The 27,419-nt window shown below is 45.5% G+C and overlaps 1 protein-coding gene across 1 annotated transcript; it reads left to right on the top strand.

Annotated features, from left to right (window-relative positions):
- The first annotated feature begins 6,678 nt into the window (after nucleotides 1-6,678).
- Nucleotides 6,679-27,114, top strand: Slc2a11 (solute carrier family 2 member 11). The gene is made up of 13 exons (XM_090320703.1): nucleotides 6,679-6,776; nucleotides 7,060-7,175; nucleotides 10,787-10,885; nucleotides 12,932-13,092; nucleotides 18,032-18,156; nucleotides 21,282-21,411; nucleotides 21,977-22,125; nucleotides 24,550-24,737; nucleotides 24,844-24,954; nucleotides 25,717-25,818; nucleotides 25,891-25,966; nucleotides 26,203-26,330; nucleotides 26,547-27,114. Exons 2-13 carry the CDS (start codon nucleotides 7,062-7,064, stop codon nucleotides 26,745-26,747), a joined length of 1,584 nt encoding a protein of 527 aa, XP_090176829.1. The 5' UTR covers nucleotides 6,679-6,776; nucleotides 7,060-7,061; the 3' UTR covers nucleotides 26,748-27,114.
- The last annotated feature ends 305 nt before the right edge of the window (nucleotides 27,115-27,419 follow it).

The following is a 27,419-nucleotide window of genomic DNA, read 5'->3' as shown; positions in this document are numbered from 1 at the left end:
CTATTCAAGAGGCCAAGGATGGTGATGACTTGAACCCAATCATTTGGGGCAAGGCAAAATGACCACATCTTTTTACTGGGCAAGGACAGTGCCCAGGCCCTGAGTTCAAGCCCCAGGACTGGCAAAAAATTAAAACTTCCATTCCTGGACAGTAGGGCAGATAAAGTGCTAAAAGAACGAGTATATGTGAAATGTGACACTGATCAAGGTATATTGTAGTCATAAACTGCTTTAATGGCAACTTCTTTGTACAACTACTTTAAAATGACTTTTTAAAAAAGAATCAATATGTACTAACTTGGTTGGCCTTTATGTTTCCCTTTGTAAAGCAGCAGAAACTAAGGCTGGGGGTGTTGGGAGGAGTTGCATGACATGGCCAGGGGTAGAAACAGTAGTTTCCACATCTGCAGCAGGTGGCCCAGTCACAAGGGATTGGCTAGTCTGACACCCCCCCACCCCGCCCACCACCTTTCATGGGACCCTGCTGAGAGGAGACAACTCCAACCCCAGGAATGCAGGCATCAGCTGCTTCACACAGACTGTTGGCTTAACCATTGTCTTCATTCCCTGAGCCCCTACTCTTCCCTCCAGATGTGGGCACAACTGTATTTTTAGAACAGCCCACCACAAAGAAGAGGACATTCTTTCCTTCTAATTAAGATAGTTTCAAATCTCCCTTCCACCATCAACCCCATTGTTTAGTCCTCAAATATCAAAGCATGGTCAGGTGACCACCTCAGTGGGTTGTGAAGCTGGGTTTGTTTTCTTTGCTAAAACAAACAAACAAAAAACCATTAAGTTGAAAATGAGACCCAGAACTTGAGTGAGTGAATGACAATAGCTCCTCCAGGCTTTACCCTGAGTGCCCTCATCTCCCACCAACTCAGTATGTCCAGTTAGCCTGCAGTGCCCTGATCCCTATGTCCAACTGTGTAGGACAAATGGAGGGAATCAAGAAAGGACCTTCTGGCACATTCAGGAGTATGAGTCACACATGTGTCTGGTATACATAGGAGCATCTGTGCTGTGGGTCTGTTAAAAATATCCCCATTTTATAGACAGGCAAACAGCAGCTGGGAGAAAGGAAGTCCCTACTAAAACTATAAGAGCCTCATGGCTGTAGGCTGCAGCCAGGCCTGTGAACTGGCCTGCAGTAGTAAAAAGATGGCCCTCTGCCCTCCCGAGTGGCCTGCTACCTGGGTGACCTGAATTCCTGATCTTCACTCTCAGGCCCCTCAGAAGACAGACTAAGAAGAGGGTTAGGGAAGGCTGCAGGGAGGCACCGTTTTAACCACCCTTGAACCACAGGGACACCGTTCTGTAGTACTTTCTCCACAGGCCAGCAGGAGTCCAATAACAAATGAGGCAACTGAGGCAGGAGCTGCTTAGCACAAGTGATGAGGTGCTAGATAACCACTCAGTCCCCTCATCTGCTGTGAATACCACCTACCACTCACCTGCTTGCTGAGACTTGAAGGACAATCCCGGGGTCTTGGGGTCCAATCTGAGCCCTGACTTCAAATGTAAGGTGGCTGCCCAGATTCTGTCTATTCCTGCATGGAGCAAGAAGAGGAGGCACACAGCCAGGAAGAGGCAGGGTAGGGACTTTTAGCTGTAGCACATGTCTCACAGTCACCTGGTACAGCAGCTAGAGGAGGGCAGAGTTCATGACAAGGACTCGGGTGACTGAAGGCTGAGTGGCAGGGAAAACAAGATCATACACACACACACACACACACACACACACACACACACACACACACACACACAGTGCTGACCTCTGTCACACACACACACACACACACACACATACACACACGCACACACACACACAGTGCTGACCTTTGTCTTTTGGAGGATATAGAGTGCAGCAAGGCCAACTGCTGCAGAGTTTGGACTCTGTCGCCCCCTAGTGACTGGAGCAAGTCTTGGCGGCAGCAGGGAAATCCAAGGCGGCTGTCACAAAGACAAGCAGAGCCCACCATAGGCTAAAGGGGTCCCCAGGATTCTGCCAGGGACAACCACCAAGATTCACCTGTCCCATGGACACCTCTCACATCAGGCAAGATGTGAGACCCTGGTAATCCCCTGCAGAGATGCAGGTGAGTTCAGGTGAGGTGCAGGTGGATGTGGGCCAGGTGAGTATCATTATTGCCAATCCGTTTCATTGCATAGACTTTTTTTTTCTGTTTAAGTAATTTTATTAAAGCAAGAATTTTATAATCCAAGTTACATTTCCACACACAGTTATAAATTCTGTTACTTAGAACTGACATCCTGAGCTATTCCACAGTAAATAATTACAAAATTAAAGAAAGGAATGCTTTAAATGTTTGTACTTTGCTAAAAATTCTTTTTCCCAGGGTCTATAAAACATTAATTTGTTTTTATATTTTACTATTTTTTGTAGTTTTTTGTTTTTAACTCAAGTAATCTAGGACAGACTTATTTTTTCTTTGCTTGTACCAGTTCTTGAAATCAGGCCCAACACTCACCTGGTTTGCTTAAACTTAGCTGTCACTCTACCACTTGAGCTATGTATGCCTTCAGCCCAGCTTTTCATTGGTTATTTTGGAGATGGAGTCTGGAGGACTTTCCTACTGGATCCTCCAGATCGATGCCTGAGGACCCAGTATTATGAGTGTGAGTCACTGGTAACTGGCTCTGGATGGACTGTTTTTGGTGTAAGCTTCCTTCCATAACCCAGGAACAGGTTCTCAAAACACACTAGGGGCAGGGCCCTGCCATTTCTGGGCCTGTTTCCCCATCTGCAGAGAAGGGGCCCTAGGGTGCGGCAAGGGTAAACTCATCTAGGAAACAGGGTAAGACTCAGATGCAGGAAGCAAAAAGTTAGAAATCTGGAATTCTTGTTATGCTCTAGCTGGTGTGAGGCCAGCAAGGCTTCTCCCGCCCCCCAGTCAGGACCAATCAGCCAGGTCAGATTTGCCCATTTGAAAAGCAGCTCCCGTTTTCAGGCTGTCATAGTTCATATGACTCATAGTTCATAGTGTCATCATGAATGAGACTCTTATCTCCAATTAACCACCTTAAAAACCAGGAGTGGAGCTGGGGAAGGTGGCTCACGCCTGTAATCCTACCTACTCAGGAGGCTGAAATCTGAGCATTGTGGTTCAAAGCAAGCCCAGGCACTGAAGTCTGAGATTCTTATCTCCAGTTGACCACCAGAAAATAGTTAAGTGGCACTGTAGCTCAAGGGGTAGGGTGGTAGCCTTGAGCTGAAGAGCTCAGGGACAATACCCAGGCCCAGAGTTCAAGTCCCATGACCGACAAGAAAAAAAAAGAAAATAGGAGTGGAACTGTAGCTCAAAGTGACAAGAGTGCTAGCTTTGAACATAAAAAAGCTCATAATTCAAGTGCCATGACTGACAAATAAATATATATGTACTATAATTTATTTCTCAATTTTCATTCCTTTTGATTCAAAACAAAAGCTGGGGTCCCTTGTTTTTTGTGGGGGAAGGGTTTGAAGTCAGGGCCTGGGTATTGTCTCCTAGCTTTTTCACTCATGGCTGGTACACTACCATTTGGATCACAGTTTCATTTCCAGCTTTTGTGCTATTTAACTGGACTCTAATGAGTCTCAGGACCTTTCCTGGGCTGACTTCAAATGGAGATTCTCATATCTCAGCCTCCGGAGTAGTTAAGATTACAGGTATGAGCCACTGGTGAGCCAGCTTTTCTTTTCTTTTTTGGCCAGGGCTATCTACTGCCTCCTGTCTTCTCTCTGTGCGTGTGTGTGTGTGTGTGTGTGTGTGTGTGTGTGTGTGTGTGTGTGTGTGTGTGTGTGGCGGGGGGGGGGGGGGCAAAAAGGGGAATCATAGGCCCAGTATATCATCACAATCAACTCACTGTATGACTTTTAAAGGTGATGGATTTCTTTTCTTTTCTTTCTTTATATTTTTTTAGGGAATCCAAGCTGGCTTTTTTTTTGGTAGTTAATTGGAGATGGATCTTTGAAGATTTTACTGCCCAGACTGGCTTTGAAACATGAAGCTCCAGGTCTCCACCTCCTGAGTTATGCTAGAATTACAGGCATGAGCCATATGTGCCTGGGTAGATACCACATCTTAAACCTTCCACTATCTCCCTATTGCCACACTTCCAGCATACAATTGGGGTATAAACTATAAGCCATAGCAACATATTTTCACTATTTTCCCCATGCATTCTGTTTCATCATCTGTAAATTCCCTATGTAAAGCCTAGCTCCATTTTTGTTTCCTGGTAATATTAGGAATAATGTCTTGTTTCTGAGATATGGCTTTGGCTATGTAGTCTAAACTGGCTTCAAAGTTGTGATCTTCCTGTCTCAGCCTCCTGAGTGCTGGAATTTCAGGGGATTGCCACTAAACTATGCAGCAAGTATTTGGTGTATAGGTGTAGCTTCTTTATTTTGTTTTTGTTTAACAGTATTTTTTAATTTAAGGTTTTTGGTGGCACTGGGGTTTTAACTCAAGAAAGGAGCACTAGCGAGGCAGGCACTTTATCACTCAAGCCACATGTCTACTGCAGGATTTCTTTGTGTTCTAACACCAATTCTAAATACTAGTAGTTTGTAGGTCATATGCTTCAGTTCCTCAGTAGCTTTTAGTTTCATCTTTTCCCCCCCCCAGTCTTGGGGTTGAGCTCAGGGCTTGAGCACTGTCTTTGGACTTTCTCCAAGCTAGAGCTCTCCCAATTGAGCCTCAGCATCACTTCCGGCTTTTTTCTATGCATGTGGTACTGAGAAATCGAATCTTGGGCTTCATGTATGCTAGGCAAGCACTCTACCATTAGGCCAAACTCCCAGCTCCAGTTTCATCTTTTTATGATGTCTTTTGACAGATTTTTAATTTTAATGATGCCAAGTCTACGTAAGAAAACTATATGGTTTATTCTTACATTTAAGTTGCAAAAATAGCCTGTACTTTTTCCTAAAATATTGTGTCTCACATTAAGTTTGTGCAGATCTGGAATAATTTTTGTGGATGGAGTGAGCTAGGAGTTGTTTATTTTTGCCTACATCAGTCGTCACAGTATAATTTATTAGTCTATCATGCCCCCTTATTAAAGGAAGAAATGGCAATAGCTGTCTTGAAAGAAAAAAAAACTTGCTAAATGAAATATATGCAGACAAAACCAAGAATGTATTTGTAGCCACAATAACAATATGAATAAGGATTGGGAGTGTGTCCTACTAGTAGAGTGCTTGCCTAGCATGCATGAAGCCCTGGGTTCAATTCCTCAACACCACATACACAGAAAAAGCAGGAAGTGGTGCTGTGGCTCCGTAGAGAACTAGCCTGGAAAAAGATCAAGGACAATGCCCAGGCCCTGAGTTCAAGCCTCAGGACTGGCAAAAAAGAAAAGAAAAAGAAATGTATTGTTTACCTGTCTTGTGTAACTGTAACTTCTTTGTATAACGATTTTAAACATGTACATTTTATCAGTCTTTAACAAAAGAAAAACAGTATCACAGACAAGTTGTATACACCCCAAGAATTTAAGGATATTTACAGTGAGAAAGTCTACTGATACAACTGAGCTAATAATCTAATTAAAATAACCATAAGTCGGGGCCGGGAGTTTGGCCTAGTGGTAGAGTGCTTGCCTAGCATGCATGAAGACCCAGGTTTGATTCCTCGGTACCACATACGTAGCAAAAAGACAGAAGTGGTGCTGAGGCTCAGGTGGTAAGAGTGCTAGTCTTGAGAAAGTCCAAGGACAGTACTCAAGCCCTGAGCACAAGCCCAGGACTGGCAAAAAAAATAAATAAATAAAATAAAATAAATAAAAAAATAAAATATCCATAAGTCATTTCAAGAGATGCAGAAAAAAGCTGGACACCAGTGACTCACACCCATAACCCTAACTACTTAGAAGGGTAAAATCTGACTTGAAACCAGCTGGGGCAGGAAAGTACACAAGACTCTTAACTCTGATTAACCATCAAAAAGCCAGAAGTAAGAGTTGTGGCTCAAGTGGTAGCACAAAGCCTTGAGCAAAAAAGCTAGGTCATGAGTTCAAGTCCTAGTATGGAAGGAAAAAAAAAAGACAGATGCAGAAAAAGCATGTAATAAAATACCAATTTATGACAAGTGTTATCATTTATTTGCTGTGCTTTTCCTAGCCTTGATGAAAACCCAAGGACAGCGCTCAGGCCCTGAGTTCGGTCATCAGGACTGGCAAAAATAAATAAATAAAAATAAATTAAGGCTGGGTGCTGGTGGCTCACGCCTGTAATCCTAGCTACTCAAGAGGCTGATCCCTGAGAACTGAGGTTCAAAGCCAGTATGCAATCTCCAATTAATCACCCAAAAAGCCAGATGTGGAGCTGTGGCAAAAAATGGCAGAGCGCCATCCTGAACACAAAAAACCTTACAGCGCCCACGTCCTGAGTTTAAACCACAGGACCGGCACAAAATTAAAAAGCATGATACTTGTATAAAGTACTAAAAGTTCAGAACAGCAAAAATCCAACAGAGACCAAGTACAAGCTAACGAAGGCTTGCAGGCTGATTCTGCTGCATCATTCTTAGGTCAGATGAACTGACAGCTCGCCATCAGTTCCCTTTCTTCTACACACAAAAGGCATCTTAGCCTTTGTCCAGCCTCCAGGTTTCACGCAGGACCTGAGAAGTCCGGAAGAATTTTAAAAAAAAATAAAAATGTTTTAAATCCCGCCCCCAGCGGTGTGCGATTCTGCACTTGTGAGCGTGCCTGCCCGCCTGGCGGCGGCTCCACCCGGGGCCTGTGGGTGACAACGCTCGAGACCGGTGGGTTTGCTGTCCCTCCTAATGTGCCCCTCCTCTGGGGAAGGACGGGGGCGGGGGCCGGGGAACCTAGGGCTCTGCCTTCGCAGCGCTCCAGGCCGGGGTAAATCCCTGGGCTGGAGCCGCGCAGGGGCCCGCAGAGACGGGGTCTGGGGACCCCGGGGGTGGGAATGTCTGGCTGGGCCTCGGGGGCGCGCCGCGCGGGGCGTGCGGGAGCCCGCGGGCCGGACTGCGGGAGCGGCGCCCGGGTGATCTCACTCACCCCGGAGCGCACTCCCGTCTCCAGAGATGTGCTCCGGGCTCGGCCCTCGGGAGCCAGGCGTGAGCGGCTTCCAGCCTCAACGCGGCGGAAACGGCGGCGGGGAAGACGAGGCGGAACTACCCTTAAGCCCAAGGACGCAGGTAACCCATGGGAATGGCTCTGATTGGGCGAGCGCTGGAACCTGGGGCTTAGCCGGCTGGCTAGCTTTCCTGTGCGCCAGTGCGCTTGCGCCTGAATCGCCAAGGCTACCGCTAAGCGTCGCGCTAGCCCTCGGCTCTTTCCGAGTCCTAACCACTGCGCTTGCGCGTCAGTCACTGGCTCTGCGTCTACGCCTCCCGAAAGCCCACTGCGCATGCTCTGCACTTAACTAGGCGCTCTCGCCCACTCTGGCAGTTTTCCTGCCCTTTGTCTACTGTCGGCCAGAGGAGGCTAAGGGTTGATGCGATCTACCCCGGCCCCTGCAGGTTCCTCTTCCTGCAGGAAAGACACCCTCCTACGAGTTGGAAAATTCTAGAATTCAAAATTTACCCGGTCCAGCCTTTCTGATAAGAAATTGTGGGGCCTCATAAACTACACAGGGGGCAGCCATGCTTGAAGCCTTAACAATGGTGTCCAGTGTGCAAAACTGTCGTGTGTGTGTGTGTGTGTGTGTGGTACCAGGGCTTGAATTCAGGGCCTGGGCACTGTCCCGTAGCTTTTCACTGAAGGCTGCCACTCTGCCACCAGACTCACAGCTCTACTTCAGACATTCTGCTGGTTAATTGCAGATGAGTCTCACAGACTTTCCTGGACTAGCTTCCATCAGATAGATGTGTGGCACATTCCAAAACCTCCTTCACGTCTTTATGCTAATGTCACCTTCCCATTTCCTGGTCATCCCACTTAAAACACTACTCTGTCCCTCTCCCTCTTTCCCATTTTATGTCTTCCTAGCACCAGCTTGAAAATTGTGCCACAGCTTGTTCCTTTGATGGAAAGAAAGTACCCCAGGATCACAGCTTTTGTTTCTTGCACACTGTTACAGCCAAAGCACCCAAAACAGTAGATGTGTTGCCCATGATAAGGGGGAGTAAATATTTGTACACTGAATTATCACCATCATAGGAAATAGCTGAATGTTTATCTATCTGCCTATTTGTTTTTGTGCCATACTGGGGATTGAACTCAGGGATGACATGAGTACTTACCTTGATCAAGCATGGTTCTAGGTGATCCGTGTGCGAATTCTCATTGAACTAAATAATTTCCTGCAACCTTGGAGACCTGTTGGCATCTCCTGCCACATGGGCTCAGAACTGCTTTTCACACTTCTGCTGTCTTAGGGGAACTCTCATATCCATGGGAACAATGGCCCATCACCACCACCTACAAAATAAAACACAAGTAAACCCCACCATGATGAGCATCGCTGTGCGTGTGTGTGCACACGAATGTGCACACATAGGGACACACGAACAAGGCCTCCTAATGCACATTAAATAAGGGCTTCACTACTGAGCTCAACTACCAGCTCCGAGCATATTATATTGTAATTCAAAATCAAGGGGCAGGGCTGGGGGTGTGGCCTAGTGGTAAAATGCTTGTCTAGCATGCATGAAGCCCTGAGTTTGATTCTTTGGTACCACATACAGAAAAAAAGCTCAAAGAGGTGCTGTGGCTCAAGTGGTAGAGTGCTAGGCTGGAGAAAGCTCAAGGGCAGTGCCTAGGCCCTGAGTTCAAGCTCCAGTAGTAGCAAAAAAAAAAATCAGGGGAAACATAGATATAATATTGTGAATCCTTGGGGAAAAAAACTATAGGAATGAGGCCTGGAGTTTGGCCTAGTGGTAGAGTGCTTGCCTAGCATGCACGAAGACCCGGGTTCGGTTCCTCAGTACTACATACATAGAAAAAAAAAGCCAGAAGTGGTGCCATGGCTCAAGTGATAGAGCGGTGGTCTTGAGAAAGTCCAAGGACAGTGGTCAGGCCCTGAGTTCAAGCCCCAGAACTGGCCAAAAAAAAAAAATGTATAGGGATGAGAGGGGAAAACTGGGAGTGAGTGAGGGATGGGATGACATTGTCCAAAAAGAAATGTACTCTTTACCTGACTTTTGTAACTGTAACCTCTCTATGCATCACTTTTATAATAACAATAAAATATTAAAATGCAACAGAATATCAGAGCTCTAAGACTAAATGAGTTGGGAATTTGTCTCCCTGTCTCTAAGGGGGTTTACCCTAGCATGAAAAGCTGTTTTTTATTGTAACAAGTATCCTTTATATCCTGCCTAGAGATAGGCATTATTATCTCCAAGTCCAGGCGAAGATGTGTCTGTGGAAGTATGAGGGAGTCAGAGCAGAACTGGCCCAGGGTGCCAGGCCCTACCACCCTGTGTTCTTTACTCAACATGCCCTTCAAGTTCCTGCATATGGAGAGGCAAGAAGTGCCCCTTTTCTTTCTTATCTTTCCTTTCCTTTCCCACCTTCCTTTCCTTTTTCTCTCTCTTTCCTCTCCCTTCTTCACCCCCCTCTTTCTTTGTACAGGGACTATAACAAGGCTTGTTATTCTTGCCTAACTTTTTTGCTTAAGGCTGGCACTCTAACACTTGAGTCACATCTCTATTTCTAGGGTTGGGTTTTTTTTTTGGTAGTTTATTGGAGGTAAAAGTCTCATGGACTTCACTGCCCAGAGTGGCTTCAAAGCATGATGCTCAGATCGCAGCCTCTTAAGTATCTAGGATTACAGATGTGAGCCTCTGGCACCCAAGTACATGTAGTGCCTTCCCTTCACTTCATTGCAGACCAGGCTGGTGGGAGGTAAAAAGGAGGCTCAGCCAGAGTCCTAAAAGCCCAGAAATGTTGATCAAGAATATTCCTCTGCCTGGGCATAGTGGCTCACGCCTGTAATCCTAGCTACTCAAGAGGCTGAGATCTGAGGATCACAGTTCAAAACCAGCCCAGACACTAAAGAATGTGAGACTCTTATCTCCTATTAATCTTTGGAAAATGGGGAGTGGGGCTGTGGCCCAGGGGTAGGGTGTTAGCCTTGACCTGAAGAGCTCAGGTACAACACCCAGGCCTAGGGATAGGGCGATAGCCTGGAGCTGAAAAGCTCAGGGACAGTGCCCAGGCCCAGAGTTCAGGCCCCAAGACCCACAAAAAAAAATAGAATGCTCTTCTAAGGCCAGGAGCATAGCCTTGTGATAGAGTGCTGGCCTAGCATGCATGAAGCCCTGGGTTCATTTCCTTGATACACAGAAAAAGCTAGAAGTAGTGCTGTGGCTCAAGTGGAAGAGCACTAGCCTTGAGCAAAAACAGTGTCCAAGGACAGTGCTGAGGCCCTGAGAACAAGCCCCAGAGATGGCAAAAAAAAAAATTTCCCTGGCAAAAGTCACTGGGCCTTGGGAGCTCTTGTGCTGCTAGAGTCAGAACTTTACTCCACTGGATTTCCAGCTCAGAGGATTGGTTTCCTGAACTACAACAGACACCCCCATGTGCAGATTAGCCCAGCAGAGAGGGCCAGAAATTGCTTTCTGTCTCAGAAAAATGGTGGAAGGAGGAGAGGGAGGGGGAGGACAGGGGAAGGTAGAGACAATCCGGATTCAGAGCATTCCCTTGCTGTCTGCCTGCCTTGTAACCTGTGTGATCTTGGTATAAAGTAGAGACACTGTTGCCTGATACAGATCAGTCGAGAAACTGTGATTCTGTAGATCTTGCCAGGGAGGGAGGTAGGGGGTGACATTGGTCACTCTGAGTCACTCATCTGTCTCCTCAGGCTCAGAACAAGGTGTTGCTCCTGACCGTCTGTGCAGCTGGCATCGGTGGAACTTTTCAGTTTGGATACAATCTCTCTATCATCAATGCCCCAACTTTGGTACGTACCTTCAGTGCCTGCTCTTACTGTCTGAGTGGGTCCTGTCTTAGTGCTCCCGCTGGCATACTCTACAGGCCCCTGGATGCTTCAATGGGGCTCTGCATCCTGTGTCCTGCTGCATCCCTGATCTCACGTGTCTCAATGATAGGGAGTCTCGCTTGATCCTTTGAGAATTGGATGCGGGCATAGGAGTGCTCATGCACATGTGGATTAGTACTAGGGCTTGAACTCAGGGCCTTGTGTTCTTATACTTTTTTTCCACCCAAGGGAGATTCCTGTAGAATCTATACAATCAAGGCTGGCACTCTACCAACTGAGCCACACCTCCACTCATAGCTCCCCCCCCCTCAGGTTAAATTAGAGATAAGAATTTCAAGATTTATCTTTCTAGGCTGGGCTTAGAACCAAGATCCTCAAATCTCAGGTATAAACCACTACCATTCAACTAGCTTTTTCCCTTCTTGATCCCTCAGGTTTGCTAAGGCACTTTCTAGCCCAGAAACATTCTGTGTTTCTCTTTGATGCCAAAGGATACAGACAGACTCATCTACCTGAAGTCTAAGACTTTTTTGTGGGACCAGAACTCTCCCTCTGCCTCTTGTTTTCATCTCTTTAACCCAAATAACAAAGCAACTTAGATTTCATTCCCCAAATGCCCATGATACAGTTGTTTCTCCAATCCGTTTCTTCCACTGAGAGGAAGAATTGGCAGTTTTGTTCCTGTGTCATTTCTCCTACTCTGTGTCTGAGTCATTTTTGAGTCCTGACACTGGGCTGGCCTGTTCTATATTTACTGAGTTTCTGTGGGAAAGATAATCTTTCAGTCCCAGTGAAAGAAGTTCACCTCTAAATTGCTTACATAAGAAGGCTAAACCAGGTGCTCACAGGCTCTTGCCTGTAATCCTAACTACACAGGAAGCTGAGATCTAAGGATCACAGTTCAAAGTCAGCCCGGTCTTTGGAAAAGTCCATGAGACTCTTATCTCCAGTTAATCACCGGTAAATCTGAAGTTGTATTATGGCTCAAAGTGGTAGAGCACTAGCCTTGAGCTGAAGAGCTCAGGGACCCATCAGGCCCAGAGTTTGAACTCTCCCAATTGACAAAAAAAAAAAAAAAAAGGAGGCTAAACGTTTACCCACATTGCTAGGAACCATGAGAAGCCCCCAGGAGTGGGGAGAACTATAGCAACCAGGTCGTAGAACAGAGCTGTGGCTCCCTTGCTTGTAATCTGGCCTTTTCTTCACTCATTGGGCAAAAGGGCAATCATCACCAGATTCACCCTGAGCTGGTTAGGACAGAAGAGAGCTAGTGCAACACTGAACCCTCCGCTGTCTACCCACCCCATCTTTTTGGAAGGCCTAAGACTGGCCATTCTTCTCTAAGGACTTTCCCTTGTAAATCTTTCCAAACTATTTCTTTTCACTCACAGAACTGAAAGAGGAGTAGCTCTGGAGGGTGGGACTCCATGGAGCCCAGCCCTGTACCTGAGGCTGAAATGACTCATTTCACCTCTCACAGCCTAACTTTAACAATGAGCAAAATAATGAGGACCTAATGGCATGTTTTATAATGAAAAAGATTACACAAATTTTTATAGTCACAGAAGAGAATATCGTGGGGTCATCAGATAGGCGGGCTGTAGCAAATCAAGAAAACCCTATTGGATGTGAAAATGTCTTTATGACATTCTTAGCTTTCCAATTGGTGGAGGCTTGAGGTATGTCAAAATTCCTGATGCATCTCAATTGTTTTATGGAAAACAAAAGGATGTTAAGGTAGATTTAGAGGCTGACAATAAATGACCCTTCAAAGGGACTAAGGATAGCCTAAGATAATTTTGGCAATTGGTTTAGAACATCCATCCCTCCATAATCAGGATGTTCTAGTTGGCCAAGCAGCCTGAAGGATCTTTACTACAGTGCTGTGGTTTTATTACTCCTCCCCACCTGTGAGAGGAAGGCCTCTCTTGTCCAGCACCGTTCCTTGTACCCAACACTATTCCCCTTTCCCATCTCCAGGAGAGTAACTGGTATCTCTGTCCACAGCACATTCAAGAATTCATCAATGAAACTTGGCAGGCAAGAAGTGGCAAGCCACCGCCTAATCACCTGATTCTTCTCATGTGGTCATTCATTGTGTCTCTGTACCCTTTGGGGGGCCTCTTTGGAGCACTGCTTGCAGGACTCATGGCCATCAGGCTAGGAAGGTAAGTACTTTCTGTGTGCCCCCTAAATGCCCTTTGATGCAGGCATGCAGTCTGAAAGCTAAGAATATAGGAGAAGAGGGTACCCAAACCAACTTCAGGCCCAGGTCATTTCTCCATGTCCTACTGACTCACCCCCAAGAGTCATCTTTTTATTTATTTTTAATTTTTTAACTATATTTTTTGTCCTTTCTTTTTTGGTACTGGCGATTGAACCCAGGACTCTTGCTAGGCAAGCACTTTGCCACTGAGCAAAATCCTAGCCCATATTTTTATTTTTTTGCCAGTCCTGGGCTTGAGCTCAGGGCCTGAGCACTATCCTTGGACTTTTTCTCAAGGCTAGAGCTCTACCACTTGAGCCTCAGCACCATTTCTGGCTTTTTTTTTTTATGTATGTGGTACCAAGGAATCGAACCCGGTCTTCGTGCATGCTAGGCAAGCATTCCACCACTAGGCCAAACCCCCGGCCCCCATATTTTTATTTTTTAAATTTACTTTATTATAGAGGTGACATACAGGGGAGCTACAGTTATGTGAGGCAGGTAACAAGTACATTTCCTTTTGTATAGTGTCTTCTGTTCCATTTCTTCCCAGACCCTCCCCTCCTCTCTCCACTAGTTCATTTTCATCAATGTCCAGTGAGTTCCATTGCTGCATGTTTCCACCCCTTTTCACTCCAGTTCTGTGCCCTCCCCCACCCCAAAGATACACATGTGAATACACCATCTACAAGGTAAAGAAGACAAGACTCATCAAAAGCTAAAGGAAGTTTCCTATCTTGGAGTTAGTTTTCAGTATGTATATTATTCCATATAAATATGAAGATATGCTTAAGCATTACACATTTGTGATTCTGATTCTCTCCTATGAGTAACCTCATTTGGTCTCACTGTGTATGAGCATCTAGAATGCTGCACAATTTGTCATACCCCAGTGCATTTTAGATCTAACTTCTACATGTCAGAGTGGACATGTGCCACATGTCTCTCTGAGGTTGGCTTACTTAACATGATTTGTTCTTTCCATTCATTTCCCTGCAAATGACATTATTTTATTCTTTCTAATGGCTGTGTAAAATTCTTTTGTATGTGGGTACCACATGTTTTGGGATTTGCTCATCTAGCAAGAGTCACACTTTCAAGGACACTTAGTGGAGGAAAGAGTTTTGAGCAATGATGTAGAATTTCCGCTAATTCCTTGTCTGCCCACAAGTGACATTTAACCTTAAGCAAATGTTCTCTCTCTGGGTCTCACTTTCTCTCCATGAATCTGATGTGGTTCTTGGGTTGAAAACAACTAACATCATATCCTTCAAATTAACCATTGTTCCTATACCAAACTCCTCTGGAAAATGAAAAAAACTAATATATAATTTCTCAGGAAAGTCTGTGAGACTCTTACCTTTAATTAATTACCAAAAAACTGGAAATGGAACTGTGGCTCCAAGTGGCAAAGTACTAGCCTTGTTCAAAAAGGCTCAAGGACAGTGCCTATGCCCAGAGTTAAAGCCCCATGACTGATGATAATGATTATGATGATGATGATGATGATGAATGATGATGATGATGATGATGATGATAACGATAATGGAAAGGATGTTAGGAAAAAGCTTGTTTTTATTTTTATTTGAAAATGCTAAAAACAGATGAGTTACAATTGCATATGTCAGGAAAATAGAACTTTTTTTTTTTTTGCCAGTCCTGGGGTTTGAACTCAGGGCCTGGACACTGTCCTTGGACACATTTTGCTCAAGGCTAGAACTCTGTCACTTGAGCCACAGCACCATTTCTGGCTTTTTCTATGTATGTGGTACTGAGGAATCGAACCCAGGTCTTCATGCATACTAGGCAAGCACTCTACCACTAGGCCAAACTCCTGGCCCTTATGAAAGTTCTTAAAGTCAGTCCCTGAGAAGGATATGAACTAAGAAAGTGCTGAGGTTTTTATATAAAGGATTCTTCTAGGGAAGGGGACTTTCACCATACCCGGCTTTAGCTACATTCTGTCTCCAACATCTTTGTTAAGAACCAGAATCCAGGGCCAGGAGTTTAGCCTAGTGGTAGAGTGCTTGTCTAGCATGCACAAAGACCCAGGTTCAATTCCTTGGTACTACATACATAGAAAAAGCCAGAAGTGGTACTGTGGCTCAGGTGGTAGAGTGCTAGCCTTGAGAAAGCTCAAGGACAGTGCTCAGCCCCTCAGCTCAAGCCCAAGACTGGCCAAAAAAATAAATAACAAGAATACAAATTCAGGTGCCAGTGACACATGTCTGTAACCTAGCAACTGTTTAATTGGAGAGAAGAATCTCGCCAACTTTTCTGCCTGAGCTGGCTGCAAATGGCAATCCTCAGATCTCAGATTCCTGAATAGTTCAGATTACAGGCATGAGCGACCACTCCTGGGTTATTCTGGCTTCTTTATAAATGAATTGAGCAAACTTGCTTAGCTAATAAACATAGCTGAATACCATGACCTGTCCACAGCAAGGGTCCTTTTGTCAGTGAGGAAGCTTTCAGCACTGACCAGGGGCTCCAGTAAGCAGAAATAGCGATACATCTGTTTTTAGGTTCTGGGCCAGTTCTGAATGATCCATCTACTTACCCTTTCTTTATACTTCTTTGGAAATAAGCTTCACATCTTACTTTGTCTAAAATTTGGTTTAACTAAGTCCTTTGAAAAAGGGACAAAATCCATGTTCAACGTTCTGTCTGGGGCCGGGAGCGTAGCCTATTGGTAGAGTGTTCATCTAACATGCATGAAGCCTGGGATTGGATTCCTCAGTACACATACACAGAAAAAAAAAAAAAAGCCGGAAGTGGTGCTGTGGCTCAAGTGGTAGAATACTGGCCTTAAGAAAGCTCAAAGGCAGTGCCCAGCCTCTGAATTCAAGCCCCAAGACTGGCAAAAAAAAAAAAATCTGTCTGTAGCCAGGTGCCAGTAACTCATCCCTGTAATCTTAGCTATTTAGAAGGCTGAAACCTGAGGTTTGAAGTTTGAAGCCAGCCCATGTGACTGGAGACTATTACCTCCAATTAACCAACAAGAAGCCAGTAGCAGAGCTGTGGCTCAAGTGGTAAATTGCTAGTCTTGAGCAAAAAAGCTAAGTGAGAACATGAGGCCTTGAGTTCAAGCTCCAGTACTGACATGCATATGTGTGTGTGTGCGCGCACACACGCACACACACACACACACACACACACACACACACACACACGGCACACATACATATAAAATTCTGTCTATATTCAATCTCTTTTGAGCATTACTGGTTAAGTGAGCTATTCATGTGACACTTCAATTTCTGTTCAGGGATGGTGTGCAGCCAGGCACACCCAACTCCAGCAGGGGAGTATCAAATTGTACCCAGCTCATCACAAGTACCAAGCCACCTAAATGTCCACAGTCGGCTGTTTATTTCCCACAGTGACAAAATACCTGACACACCAATTTAAGGATTTGTTTGACTCATGATTTCCAAGATTTTAGTGTATCATGGTGAGAAGAATGTGGTGGAACAGAGAAACTCACATCTTAGTGGCCAAGGAACAAAAGGAGAGGAGAGAAAGATAAGAGAAAGAAAGAGAGAGAGAGAGAGAGAGAGAGAGAGAGAGAGAGAGAGAGAGAGAGACAGACAGACAGACAGACAGACAGACACAGAGAGAAAGCTCTCAGGATACAGCCCCAAAATGCATGTTCCTACTTTCTCAAGCTAGGCCTTACTCTTAAAGTTTCTATAAACTAGCGCTTCTAGCTGGATATTAAGGATTCAATACATAGGCTTGTGGGGGAGATTTCACAACAATCGCTTAGATCTGAGTCAAGATGCAAACTTCTTTAAACTTGGCTTGAACCTTGCATTCCATTCAGAGCTGCCAATTTTTCAAATTTCCTGATTTGTCAGGTTATTAAAACCAGTATAGTATATGATTATATTTTTCAGTTAAAATGCCTGAAAGTGGCGCACGTGCGCGCATGTGTGTGTGTGTGTGTGTGTGTGTGTGTGTGTGTGTGTGTGCACATGTGAGCACTGGTTCTGGAACTAGAACTCAAGGCCTAGATGCTGTCCCTGAGCTTTTTTGCCCAAGACTAGCACTCTGCCACTTGAGCTAAAACTCTGCTTCTGGCTTTTTGGTGATTAATTAGAGATAAGAGTCTCACCTAATGTCCTGTCTAGGCTGGCCCTGAACTGTAATCCTAAGATCTTATCCTCCTGAGTAGATAGAATTATAGGCGTGTCTCATAGGTGCCTGACTCTACTGCCATTTTCTATACCATAGGCTCAGGAGACCTATGCTTTGATTCATATCCCTTTGCTGATGTGGTGATGACTTTGGACAGAACATACTTTGTTTTTCTGCCAATACAACAAGCTCTTTTTGATGACCTGATTACAGCATTTCTAAGCTATCAGGAGCTAGTATTTCACCATGGTGAAACAGGCAACATTTTTCACATCCCCACCTTGTTAATGGGCTAAGACATTGCAACATTGGTTCTGAGTTGTGTCTATATACAATGAGGGAACTGCACTTGGCTTCCCATGTGTCTACTCTTTAGGTTTTGAGTCTGAGAAATTGTATATTACTTTCTTCATTTTCCAGAGGAGTTTGATATAGGAACAGTGGTTACTTTGAAGGATAAAAGAAAGCAAGAAAAAAAAAATCCCATGATTTCATGCTGGTACTCAGGCAAAAACTAATTTGGGAGTAGTCTAGGGAGGCGAATGGGAGTATATGCCCAGATACACAAGTGAGTTTAGTTGCACCACCTAGTGGTCATTTTGATTTATTACATTACTTTCCTGGAACCAGTTGAAGCACACACGTGCACTCCTGCATGTACAGACACACAGACACATGCCTACACCCCACTATGCCTGGAGGAGGAGGTCCCCCTTCATGACTTACCAGATCCTTTCTTGTCTGTGTTCATGACCCCTAAGGAAGAAGTCCCTCCTGATGAATAACATCTTTGTGGTAGCTGCAGCCTTCATGTTCGGCTTCAGCCGCAAAGCACGCTGCTATGAGATGATCATGCTGGGAAGACTGCTCATAGGAGTCAATGCAGGTACTTCATTGTGCCTCTCCGTTTCAATTCTGTCCTTAATTCCCTTTTTTTCTCCTCTTCCTTTTTTCCCCCTTCTTTATTAATTTATCACTCACTCATGCCCATCTGTTTTACAAAACAATATGGCATATCTTAAAAGAATCATGTAACCATAGACATTTACCAAAGAGACAGAAAGATGAAAAACAAAAGTTGTACAAAAATGAGGGAAACCAGGTACCCCCTAGCTACTCAGGAGGCTGAGATCTGAGGATCATAGTTTGAAATCAGCCAGGCAGGAAGGTGTGAGACTCTTGTTTTCAATTAATTAGCGAAAAGTTGGACGTAAAGCTGTGGCTCAAGTAGTAAAGTGCCAGCCGTGGGTGAATAAGCTAAAAGAATAGTACTAAGGTCCTGAGTTCAAGCCCCAATATCATTCACACACACACACACACACACACACACACACACACACACACACACAAATGAGGAAAAAAATTCTCAGACCTACATTAACAGTAAGGCAGATGTTTGAGAAATACTCTAAGCATGAATTTTATGACAGCCAGTATATAAAGGAGTATGTTAGGAACTCCCTGTTTCTGGGTTTTCATCACATGAGGGAAGAGAATTTTTTAGTATAGTTGTGTTTAAGTGAATATTTTTATAATTATCAAGTCATGTCTTGAGTCCCTGCTATTTCTACAGCCTAGATTTTCTACTTTATTACAACCCTCCCATTCAGAACCTTAAAACAGCCTACATTTCACAAGGGATGTGTTAACCAGGTGGCTCTGATTTGAGATCTGTCACCAGGGTGTGCTCAAGCTGTTTAGGTAGAGCTATCATCATCTCAAGCTGTGACTGAGGACAGAGAATTTCTTCCAAGGGCTCCTAACATTCTGTTAACGGGAGGCCTCAGGCCTATCAACTGGGGCTTCTATGAGGATTTATGGCAGCTAGCTTTCTCTAGAGTAAATAGAGAGGGAGAAGAAGAGGGGAAAAGGTGGAGCAAGAAGGAGCTCTGTCTTTTTACACCATTAGTTTATATGCTTTTTACACCATTAGTTTATATGCTTTGCACACCATTAGTTTGTCCAAATTCTATCCACTGGAAATGTGTCACTAAGAGCAGCTAAGTACTGGAGGCTCATTCCTGTAATCCTAGCTATTCAGGAGGTTGAGATCTGAGGATCATGGTTTGAATCCAGCCTAGGCAGAAAAGTCCATGAGACTCTTATCTCCACTAAACTATTCAGAAAAAGCTGGAAGTGGTGCTGTGCCACAAGTGCTAGCCTTGAACAAAAGAAGCTCAGGGACCATGCCCAGCCCTGAATTCAAGCCCCAGAACTGACAAATGAAACAAAATCTACCATCTAGGGAAAACAAACCAAGTCAGGTTTTGCCATGCCCTGAATACTCAGTGAAAACAAGCAATCCTTACCTAGATGCTGGGAGGAAGAGCAAGATACCCCTGAGTCTCCTTCACCATCAGCACAGCCACCTTCCTCTCAGCTCTCTCTGCCCAATATGTGGAAAGGGAGCCAGAGGTCGATGGGAGATGGTTTCTGATTGCAGCCCAAGAAAGGGTCTGAGCGTCTCATTCCCTGCATGTAGTGCTCAGATATGTAGCCTCCTAGCTTTTGTCACTTGTCACCATGAAGAGTGAGTAATAGGCATGCATCCAAGCCTATTTTTTCACTGGCTGTATATGTGCTGGGTATATTCCTAGGAAAGCTGGGGTAAGATGAGGTAGTGGTCAAAGTGCAGGGTGGAAATCCAGGACATGCTTTTTCCTTTCTCCCCACCACTTACCCCTCTCAGAGGCTGCATTTGTTTTCCATCACTGCAATGCCATGTCTGAGGCAATTAATGTATAGTGAGAAAAGGGTATTTTTAGATTCTGGTTCTGAATGTTCTAGTCAATGGAGTGGACCCTTTGCTTTAGGTAAGGGCAACATATCACATGTGGATGAAACAGCCTTGTTCATAAGTCAGGGAGAAAGAGGAAGAGGAAGAGACTGTGGGGTTCCACAGTTTTGTGTAAGGTCATGTCCCCAGTGATGTAAGGACATCCCATAAAGGTATACTTCCTAAAGATCCACAGCAACAGCTGGCGCCAGGCTCATGCATGTCACCCTAGCTACTCAGAAGGATGAGATCTGAGGAGCATGGTTTGAAGCTAGCTGTTTGCACAGGAAGTCAGTGAGACTTTTTTTTTTTTTGGCCAGGTCGTGCATTTTTTTTTAATCGTAAAGATGATGTACAGAGGGTTACAGTTACATAAGTCAGGTAGTGAGTACATTTCTTTTTGAATAGTGTCACCTCTTCCTTTGTTTACTACAAGTTTTCCCTCCTGACCCCCTCCCCCCAAAATTGTATTATTCATTTTCTTTTCTTTTTAAAAATTTTATTGTCACGGTAATGTACAGAGGGGTTAGAGTTACATATGTAAGGTAGTTAGTACATTTATTCTTGAACATTGTTACCCCCTCCCACACTTTTCTCCCACTTTCCCTCCCTCCCCCAGTGAGACTCTATCTAATAACTGCTCAGAAAAAGCTGAAAGTGGGCTATGGCTCAAGTGGTAGAGTGCTAGCCTTCAGCAAAAGAAGCTCAGGGACAGAGCCCTGGCCAAGAGCTCAAACTAAAAGATGAGGAAAAACAAAGATCCATAGCATCTCACAATAGCACTATGCATGGCCTTTTGAGGGATATTCAATGCTCAGACTACTGTAGTAACCTGGGGCTGGGAGTTTGGCCTAGTGATAGAATGCTTGCCTACCATGCACGAAGACCTGGGTTCAATTCCTCAGTACCACATACAAAGAAAAAATGCTGTGGCTCAAGTGGTAGAGCTCTAGCCTTGAGAAAACACAAAGACAGTGCTCAAGCCCTGAGTTCAAGCCACAAGACTGTAAAAAAAAAAAAAGCATTGTAGAAACCTTCACACCTAGAGAGATTCCATGCGCCTGCAGCCTGGAGGCTGGGGTGAGGGAGCAGGGTGGAAGCTGTTTCACAAGTACACTCCTGTCCCCAAAGTCCTGAAGAATAGCCCTGGGTGATGCTGGATGAGCCTGGGAAGACAGTGAGCAGGTACATGTCCCTTCTGGCGACTAAGTGATCTTTGCTGTGCATGTGTTCAGGTGTGAGCATGAACATTCAGCCCATGTACCTGGGAGAAAGTGCCCCCAAGGAGCTCCGAGGAGCGGCGGCCATGACCTCAGCCATCTTCACAGCCCTTGGCATTGTGGTGGGGCAGGCGGTTGGACTCAGGTAAGCTCTTCTATGCATTGAATGGTTTCAGGGAAGCCAATAAAAAACCATTCTTCACCCCAAAGTCCCTGTGCTTCTTTGCATAAAAGGCATTGAAGTTCTGAACACATTCATGTGTCTGATACACACACACACACACACACACACACACACACACACGTACACACACGCATATTGGTCAACCATACCTCAGTGTGGCTCACTTTTTTGCCATCCTTTCCAGAGCAGGAAGCAGAGAGTGGGTCTTGACAGAGAAGATTTTGGCTTTGGAAGGAGAGTATGCAATAGTCATCCCAGGTGGGGTGGGAAAGGGGGAGGGAAGAGGGCAAAACTTAAGACTCTTGGGGAAAGAGTTGCTACGTTTGAGGTGGTGCAAAGACATTGCCCTCTCTTTGTTCCTTCCTAGGTAGAAGGAACATTAGGAGATGTCCACATCCCAGCTAGCTAGGCAGAAGCAATGGGCAATGCAATACCCTGCAAGTAGATTAGCAGGCAAGTGAGGGAGAAGGGAGAAGGTGGGCAGAGCTGTGACAGAGATTATCTGGTCTATCTTCTGACTCCCCAGGGAGTTTCTAGGTGGCCCACAGGCCTGGCCTTTGCTGCTGGCCAGTTGTCTGGTACCTGGGGTACTGCAACTCACCACCCTACCCCTGCTCCCTGAGAGCCCACGGTACCTCCTCATTGACTGTGGAGACACAAATGCCTGCCTGGAAGGTAAGTCCTGTTGGGTCCCAGGCCACCCTTGATCCAGGAAAGCAGCTCATTAGAGCATATGGCTTCATTTCTTTGGATTTATTAAGGAAAAGTTGCCTTTCTCTTTGTGCTCCAACTTCACAATCACTTTATAAGGTACCTTGAAAGCTCTTTATCAAGGAGGTGTCCTGAATTGTAGTGCAGTGAGATGAGTGGGCCCACCCCCTTCCATCCAAGGAACCCAGGATGGTAACAGAGAAAGAGCCACGAGTATATTCCCAATGAAACACCACTATAAGCCTCTCCTGCTCAAAGCCAACTGGGTGATGGTTGTTTTATAAGTTAACATGGCTACAGTGAAGATAACCAAAGAACAATTAGGGGGGAAAAGTCTCTGGCTTAAAATCACAATCATTTACACCATATGTTGCTCATTGATTTGCTCACTAGCCCAATTCTGCTCTCAGCTGAGCTGACTCATGGTGTCAAGAATTACGGCTAATCAAGATTGGTGTGGATTGTGTAACAGTTCAGTTCTACCCATGAATCCTCTTGCTCACAGTTCCAATGGCTTAACCTAGTAATGCTTTTTAGTGTTATAATGAGAGAGACACAAGGAAACAAATTTCAAGGCACAGGGAAAATTCCCCTAAACCTTTAGCCTCCAACTGGCCAACGGGAAATATGCTGACAAACCCAAAGCCAAGAGGCTGGAAAATGTTTATGGCACATCTTCTCCTGTGGCAGGAGGTGTAGATTGAGGGAGGAGTGAGGACCAGAGCTGAGGAATGTCTTCTTCACCATTATGTTATGGATGTCTCTGCCTGTGAAAACTGTGTTTCCAGGCATGGCATCAGTCTTAAAGTTCTGGGGTCACATCAAGTCTGTACCTACTTGAACCAGAGACCTGGGGTTTAAAAACACAGATCTTTCCCCTTCCTGAACTTAGCATACAATGGTAAAAGTGGGATAATGCAACCAGAATTAATGGTGTGGTTTCAAATAAAGGAGATGACAGAGACAAGTCATTGATCTATAACAATTCTATCCTGTCCCTGGGAACACATTGCCAGGTCCCCCTGCCTTGCAATGAAGGAATGTTCTAAGCCCTGGCTCTGCCCCCTGGGAGGGACGTCTGGGCTGTGTTTTCTTTCTTTTTTTTTCTGCTAGTCCTAGGCCTTGAACTCAGGGTCTGAGCACTGTCCTTGGGCTTTCTCAAGGCTAGAGCTCTACCACTTGAGCCACAGCACCACTTCTGGCTTTTTTCTATGTATATGGTACTGAGGAATTGAACCTGGGTCTTCGTGCATGCTAGGCAAGCACTCTACCAGTAGACCAAACTCTCAGCCCCTTTTTCTTTTTTCTTTTTTTTCCCCCTAAGATCTTCCTTAACACTTAGTGAAAAGAGCATTGGATCAAGCCAGTCGCTCAGCCTGTTTCTTGCCTATAGAAAGTTGGGGACACAGAACACAGAAGATTTTAGATTTAATATAACTTTCTTTTTTTTAAGTGATGTGAATTTTCTTTTTTCATATATTTTTATTGTAATTAATAGAAGGGTTACATTATATTCATCAGATAGAAGGTGCATTACTTCACATACATTGATACCCTTTCTCGTGTCTTGGTCCCCATTTCCCTCCCCCTACCCAGCCCCTCATCCTGTTTTCCCCCCTTCCCTATCCAATTTCAAATAACCAAATACGCATATATACAATATATCAGATAACCAGGAGAAATACTGTAACAATATGAGATAACCAAGGGACAGCAAAAGAGATGAGAGATAACATAGTACATTAAGGACAACAGTCACTCATTATATGGCTTTTGTTTCTATATCCTGGAGGTCCTTTCATATAATATCATTCTATATGGCCTTATGTATCTACATTTTGTTCTATTGTAAATCTCTGCTAGGAGAGCCCAAGGTTTCTACTGACTAGGACAAATGAGAGAAACCATTGAGCTTATGTTCCTTGAGTCTGGCTTTTTCTAAGTCTTTCCATTTCCTTACACATGGGGCGATGTCATTCTTTCTGACAGCAGCATAGAATTCCATTGTGTATAAATACCACATCTTGTTGATCCACTCATCAACTGAGGGACATCTGGGTTGGTTCCATATCTTTGTTATGGTAAATAGTGCTGCAATGAACATGGTTGTGCTGGTGGATTTAGTATGCCCTTGTTTCTGGACGATTGGGTAAATGCCTAGTAGTGGAATTGCTGGGTCATAGGGGAGCTCTATGTTTAGCCTTTTGAGGCACTGCCACACTGCTTTCCATAGTGGTTGAACGAGTTTGCACTCCCACCAGCAGTGTAGTAGTGATCCCTCCTGGCCAGTGATGTGCATTTTCTATGTGGGGAGAGAGGGAGGGGGAGGGTGGGAGTGAAGGGTTTAATTGAAGAACCAAAGAGGAACACCCATCTCCTCCATCTCAGCTCTGAAACGCCTGCGGGGCACAGGAGATGTGGCAGGGGAGCTGGAGGAGCTGCAGGAGGAGCATGCTGCCTGCCAGGGTCATCGTGCTCAGAGCCCATGGGAACTTTTCCAGGATCCCACCTTGCGGAGGCAGGTGACCAGCCTCGTAGTGCTGGGCAGTGCTATGGAGCTTTGTGGCAACGATTCGGTGAGATCCTTGTCCTGGTCTACACCTGTTGGGCTGAAGTAGCTGGGGGCCATGGGAGGTTGAAGAGACTGGTCTCAGAACTGTACATCACTGCGTCCACTATCAGGTGTACGCGTATGCCTCCTCCGTGTTCCGCGAGGCAGGAGTGCCGGAGGAGAAGGTTCAGTACGCCATCATTGGAACTGGGAGCTGCGAGCTGCTCACAGCTGTTGTTAGTGTGAGTCTGAATCTGGGCGCCACTCTCTCTGTCAGCCCTGCTGGGAAGGGACCCTCAGATTGCTGATGCCCCTAGGATTGCAGTTCTTTGCAGTAGGCGCTTTTCCAACCCTGTCCATGTTGTTAAAAATTTGAATCATTGGTTGAGCATTTATTAAACACCTACTGTGTTGTTGTTCTTTGGGGGATGGAGACACATCACCATTTTGAAAGAGATAACTACATGAAATGGAGTAACTGATTGATCAGAGTCATTTGAGAAGTTAATGAAATTGCTATCTTTATTTTATTTATTTATTGCCAGTCCTGGGGCTTGAACACTGGGCCTGGGTACTGTCCTTGGACACTTTTTGCTCAAGGCTAGGGCTCTGCCACTTGAGCCACAGTGTCACTTCTGGCTTTTTCTGTGCATGTGGTACCAAGGAATTGAACCCAGGACTTCATGCATGCTAGGTGAGTACTCTACCACTAGGCTACGCTCACGGCCCCTTATTTTTATATTTATTTTGCCAGTCCTGGGGCTTGAACTCAGGGCCTGGGCAGTGTCCTTGAGCTTTCTCAAAGCTAGCACTCTACCCCTGAGTCACAGCACCACTTCCAGCTTTTTGCGGGTATGTGATACCAAGTAGGCCAGACTCCTGGCCCATAAATTGTTATCTCTTGAAGCAACAAAATATCCCTAAATCCCCAGCTTCCCCATTGCCTGACCCCACACCATGGCCTGGTTTGTGGGTCGTTCCTGAGTGGCTTCTTTCTGTTGCAGTGTGTGGTGATTGAGAGTGCGGGACGGCGGGTGCTGCTGATTACAGGATACTGCTTGATGACCTGCTGGGGAAGCATCTTCACAGCTGCCCTGTGCCTGCAGGTACCTGGGGGTCAGGGGAGGGAAAGGCTGGGCCAGGCTTGTATTCACCTCAACCCTATCCAATCTGTGTAGAGTTTCTTCCCTTGGATGCCCTACCTGGCCATGTCCTGCATCTTTGCCTTCATCCTCAGTTTTGGTATTGGTCCTGGTGAGTAAACCTAGGCCACTCCGGGCCTGGCTGTAGAAATGATGGATACCTGGATGATTGATGTGTGGATGTGAATATAAGGTTCTCTGGGGACCCTGGAGCCCCCCTGTGCTTAAGGCTTTGGGGAACAGTAGCTAGAAGAGGACACTCAAGGTCCTCATGTGAATTAACTTGGACTAGGTGAAGAAGTAAGGTCGAGAGCCCCAGTTGGCAGCCCTTGTCCTCATCCCTTACAGCTGGAGTAACAGGAATCCTGGCCACAGAGCTGTTTGACCAGCAAGCCAGGCCTGCCGCCTACATGATCTGTGGGTCGCTCCTGTGGATCATGCTCTTCTTGGTTGGGCTGGCATTCCCATTCATCATGGTAGGTCCACCTCTCCCTGCAATGGGGGCCTTGCTTCAGGTCTGGTCAGTGTGAGGCCTCAAGGGAGGCTTCCCTCCAGGGAGGCTGTGGGTAGGGGGAGGGAACCTTAGGTGAACCAAGGGGACAAGTCCCTTCTCACAATCAACTTGTCTTGGGCCTGACATCAAGAACTCTAGAGGATCACATCCAGGTCTTGGTTTCTCTTTTAACCCACAGGAAGGCTTGTCCCACTTTGTCTATGTTCCTTTCATCTGTGTCTGTATCTGTGGGGCCATCTACACAGGCTTGTTCCTCCCTGAGACCAAAGGCAAAACCTTCCTAGAGATCTCCAAAGAGTTGCAGAGACTCAACTTCGCCCATCAGCCTGGAAGCCCCAGGTGGACTGGTCTGGAGGTCATCCAATCGACAGAGCTCTAATTGCAAAGCTGTGGCCAGGAGCCTAAACTGGTTGCCCTTTACTTTGCTGCTTGCATTCATTTTCTCCTGCCTTTAGCAAGTGTTTATTGGGCACCCATTATGTGCAGATGTGATACTGGGTGCTTGGCAATTGGTGGGAGACAGATAGGGTGTAGGACCACTTGGTGCTCCCCATCTACAAATAACTGACAGAAAACCAATAGAAACAATTATAGCCAGGTGTCAGTGGCTTACACCTGTAATCCTAGCTACTCAGAATGCTGAGAGATCTGAGAATCTCTGTTCAAAGCCAGCCTGGGAAGGAAAGTCTGATAGTCATAATTAATCACCAGCCTTGGGTTGAAGAGCTCAGGGACAATGCCCACGCCCAGGGTGGTAGTCTTGAGCTGAAAATCTCAGGGACAGTGCCCATGCTGAGTTCAAGCCCTGTGACCCACAGAAAAAAATCTATTATAAGCCGGGCGCTGTGACTCATGCCTGTAATCCTAGCTACTCAGGAGGCTGAGATCTGAGGATCAAGGTTCAAAGCCAGCCCGGGCACAAAAGGACTTGAGGCTCTTATCTCCAATTAACCTCCAGAAAATGGGAAATGGCGCTATGGCTCAAGGGGTAGAGTGGTAGCCTTGAGCTAAAGAGCTCTGGGTCAGTGCCCAGGCCGAGTTCAATCCCATG

The sequence above is a fragment of the Megascapheus bottae genome, chromosome 28, assembly GCF_031878675.1.
Source record: "Megascapheus bottae isolate mThoBot1 chromosome 28, mThoBot2.hap1, whole genome shotgun sequence".
Taxonomy (NCBI): domain Eukaryota; kingdom Metazoa; phylum Chordata; class Mammalia; order Rodentia; family Geomyidae; genus Megascapheus; species Megascapheus bottae.
This window is presented reverse-complemented; position numbering and strand designations above follow the sequence as displayed.

Coding starts and splice junctions, on each gene's coding strand:
- Slc2a11 (XM_090320703.1), top strand. CDS start 7,062: ATGTGCTCCGGGCTCGGCCCTCGGGAGCCAGGCGTGAGCGGCTTCCAG. Junction 7,176..10,786: donor CCTTAAGCCCAAGGACGCAG/GTAACCCATGGG, acceptor CTGTCTCCTCAG/GCTCAGAACAAGGTGTTGCT. Junction 10,886..12,931: donor TCATCAATGCCCCAACTTTG/GTACGTACCTTC, acceptor CTCTGTCCACAG/CACATTCAAGAATTCATCAA.